The 4,054-nt window shown below is 39.8% G+C and overlaps 1 protein-coding gene across 1 annotated transcript in view; it reads right to left on the bottom strand.

The window, feature by feature from the left end:
* Positions 1-4,054, bottom strand: part of HECTD4 (HECT domain containing E3 ubiquitin protein ligase 4) — a 62,909-nt gene that overhangs the window by 17,697 nt on the left and 41,158 nt on the right. Inside the window, exons 51-57 of the mRNA XM_010288555.1 lie at positions 3,998-4,054; positions 3,299-3,436; positions 3,029-3,165; positions 2,699-2,859; positions 1,932-2,113; positions 331-536; positions 1-24 (exon numbers count right to left, since the gene is read on the bottom strand). The exon at positions 1-24 is cut by the window's left edge and continues 134 nt beyond it; the exon at positions 3,998-4,054 is cut by the window's right edge and continues 82 nt beyond it. Coding sequence (XP_010286857.1) covers positions 1-24; positions 331-536; positions 1,932-2,113; positions 2,699-2,859; positions 3,029-3,165; positions 3,299-3,436; positions 3,998-4,054 — 905 coding nt within the window. The remainder of the gene's footprint in view (positions 25-330; positions 537-1,931; positions 2,114-2,698; positions 2,860-3,028; positions 3,166-3,298; positions 3,437-3,997) is intronic.

Below are 4,054 nucleotides of genomic sequence, written 5' to 3'. Positions count from 1 at the left end.
AGCAGGAAACTGCTCTGGTGCCATCTGTAACACAGCATTTCATAATGAAAGACCCCAAGCAGCAGCAGCAAACCATTTTCCTCTTCTTTTTTAAAATAAGATATAGCATTGTAAATAACGACACAGTGTGACGCCACTTCATTTTAGTATGATCTAGAGTATTGCTATTGCTTGTGCTTTCAGCGTGCCCACTAGAACACAAATACAATCCACCCAGAGAAATAATTCAGTGTGATGGACAGTATTATGGAAGTCAGAATCACACCCAAAGCAAGGGCTCCTTAGAAAGAAAAACAAACACTGCTCATAAACCATTACTGAATATTTTACCTGCAAAAAGGAGCAGATCTGTTTAGTGAGGTCCAACAGACTTTCCTCTCCTTGATGCAGTGTCCGAGTAATGGCAACAGTAAGCCACTCTCTGATGGCTTGTGAATTGCCCTGGTAGAAGAGGTCTGTGGCGGCACAGTTCTGGGAATGGATGCAGTGTTGCAGGGACTGGGCCAAAAGAATAGAACTTGAACTGATTGTTCCATCTGTAATAACAAGTAAGGTAAGACAAATTTGGAGGTCACTGCTACATGTTTATGAAGCCTGTGAAACAGACAGTGGAAAGAGAAGTTTTAAAACACTTGCAAGATTACAAGCCTCTGCTGTCACTCTTGAGCAAGTGCAAACCTCCTGCCAAAGGTCAGGAGTAGAAAGGATCCTCCCAAGACCAAACTTGCACCCCTGACATGGTTGGTTGCAGATGGGATGACCCTCTCAATGCCAGCTGTATTCTTCATCTGCCTTAAGCCAACCCTTACGGAGGCCTGCCATACATACACAGAGCTGTGGGTTCACAGCTGCCTCACTTTGCCCCATATTTCAATTTATTGCGTAAGTACAATGACAAGTGAGCAGAAGCACTCTCTTCCCCACTCATTCTAGGTGAGGTGAAAGCAGCTTTATCTGTTCTCCAGCTTTCCCCATAAATGAACAAGATAGCTTTTGGGTGACCTCGAGTGGGTGACAAGCCCTGACAGTCTCATGGCTGTCATTCTGGAGCTAATGGGAAAAGTCAAAGAAAGACAAAGTGCAGTACAGAAAGGGGTGGGCAATTCACCAGAATGCCAGTTTGGAAACTGTATGTATTAGCAGGACTTGAATTAGACATATTTTAAAGAGGAAAAAATAAATAAAAGCTTGTAAAATTATTCTCAAAGCCATGCAAAGTAGTGCTGTACTCTGCAAAAGGATCTTTTACAATGCGGCATCTGTTAGAGGTAGCCAAGTTTCAAAGTAATTGGAGGAGGAAACAGGACTCTTTCCAATGGTAAATAATTATTTTCAATTTTTAATAGCCTATATTTAGCGCTTCCTCCTTATGCTACAGCCACGTTACACACATTTCTTTGCATGCAGAATAGCTTTGTCACGATAATTGTCTGTGTTAACACTCACTTGAATTAGCCAAAGATTCTTTTCCATGATTCAGCACATACATTCTCTAACCAGATCTGTGATTCCAGTAGGAAAAGGACAAACCATTTTGTGAAATGAAGAAGAGTTGAATTTTGAAAAGTGTGAGACCCAACTGGCATTTAGTTTTACTACCCTGGATTTGAACTATAAAACATTCTCAGTTCCTTACAGGTATCCCATATGGATACTCCCCCCGCCCCCTAATAAACAGAAGACCACCAATGATAAAGGCACAGAAGGACACTGAACGTAATCTTAGGAGGGACTCTGAACTATCTTGAACACTTTTAATAAGATCATTATCAAGAATTTCAGTTTAGGACCCTATCGCTAAGGTCAGGAGTCCATCGAGACACTTTTTCAAATACTATCATTAGTAACTAATTAATCAGTAAAGTGCCAAATTAGTTAGGTTTTTTTTGTCCCCAGAAAACTACTGTACAAAAAAAAAAAGAGCTGTTTACCAGGAAGAGGTGGTGCAAGAAGTTGGTTGGATAGCAACTGCAGGTGCTCCAGAGTGATATCACGGATAGCAGGAATATGAAACAGCCGTGTAAACATATGTGGAGATTTGGGGGCAAAAATATTGAGGAGAGCCATGCGGCAATATAGCTTGGCCAGAGAAGCTTCACTTCGTAAAAGCTCTCTAGAAAGACACAAACATCAAAACATAAAATTGCTTCACCACGCTTAAAATAAATCATATCCACCAACCTGCCCCTGAATCCAAACATATATACCTAACTTATTCTTATTTAAAAGGTTCAAGTAGACCCAAATCTTTCTTATTCACTTAAGATAGCACTCAGATCACCTAAGTCTGGTACCAAATTAAGGCACCAGAATTAGAAGCCAGCTCTCCACAAAGTCAGTCAAGAGTTCTTGAGCTTTTAGATAGCAACTGACTGATGGTACAAGAAACCTAAGCTTCACCGAAGGTACCCGTGAGACCAGTGTGTATAAAAACACCTTCCCGTGACTAAGTAAAATCCTTCCAACAAGATAACTATAACCAATTTCCTTTATTACAAAAAAATCAAAACCCCACTACCCATTAAACCATGAAGATTTAATGAATCTTTGTCAGCTTTAATCCAACAACTATAATAAGATTCAGAAGTTTACTACCGCTCAAAACAAGGTTGCAGTAAATAATTATACTATAGGAAATGCTACAGATCAAGTCAGCTAATACAAATGACTTCTAACCACATTTCCTTTTTCTTTTTACCTGTGAATTTGGATGTTGGTATTATCCAGGGTAACCAACCCATTTGTTGCAGTCCTCCTATAACCAGCAGGTGGCCTTTCTAACATGTCAATAGGATACCAGTACCTTACCAGAACTCCTTCACTTCTGAGATATGTCTCTACTTGTACCAATTCATTTACCTGCAACACCAAAACCAACACTGTCAATAAACACAGTAATGATGAATTTTTTTTCCTTCAAAAAGAGAACCAAACCAGCCTTCTAAGCAGTGTAGGACACTTAGTCATATTTGCTCACAGATGTGTGATGCCGATGCATTCAAAACCCTCCCGATGTATCTTTACTCACTGAATCAACATCCAGAACGACACCATGAAGACCAAATGTCTTCAGCATCCCACGAATAGCAAACTTGGGTAAAGCTGTTCCAACAGCACTACTGGTAACGTTGTTACTGTCAGGAGAGCGAGTTACCACTGTGAGACCTGGATGGAAAGGGACAATACTATTTTTAAGGTACAGCATTTTCCTCAGACTGACAGTTTATACAGTAGATCCCAAGTACTAGAGCTCCTTAGCTTTCATTTTCTCCTCAAGAGAATGTTTTGCTGACGTTACCTTTTCGTACTTTATCAATTGTAAATTTGTTTGCTTCATCTTTGATATCCTCGATAGTGGGAAGGTAGAGGTCTCTTGGGATGCCACCGTTTTCCTCGTAGAGGAATTCCACAGTTTGTCTTGCTATATCAACCATTCCTGACAGACAAAAGGGAGTGCTAGTTATTTTCCCCAGCCACTTGCAATAAGTTCTTATTCTCATTAACATCATAAGCAGATGAGCTATGTAATTACTTAAACATTCTTTCAGTCAGGCTAATAGATAGGGAGTGGAGTTTTCCTGAGAGACACTTGTATGCTTCTCATTAGGGCTCAGAATTCTTACTTTGCTCTTACTGTGACTTTCCCACAAGTTTTGCATTGATACAGTCATAGCCAAAAAATGCATGTTGATAATTTTTTCCCAAACTATTATTCCAAGCTACTTCTGCATCCACACCACAACAGAACAACAAATTCTGCCACTATTTCTAAAACCATTTTCCCCATTTAAATAGGCCAATGTAAGTAAAAGCGTTAAAGAAAAATCACGACCCCAAACCAGTTTCTAAGTACTTGACAAAAACAGCATGTAAATTTTTTTTTTCCTCAGTTTAAGTTTTCCAGCCCTGAATACAACATAAACACTGGTGTTATCTTCACACTTATCGCACATTATATAGAGCAGAGCAATGCGCATGGAAACAAACGTAGCCATACCTAACTGTAAAGCTCCTTTAATCTGATCCAACCCAGACTTCCTCTCAGCCTCATTAC

This window comes from Phaethon lepturus, unplaced genomic scaffold, assembly GCF_000687285.1.
Source record: "Phaethon lepturus isolate BGI_N335 unplaced genomic scaffold, ASM68728v1 scaffold10456, whole genome shotgun sequence".
NCBI lineage: Eukaryota > Metazoa > Chordata > Aves > Phaethontiformes > Phaethontidae > Phaethon > Phaethon lepturus.
This window is presented reverse-complemented; position numbering and strand designations above follow the sequence as displayed.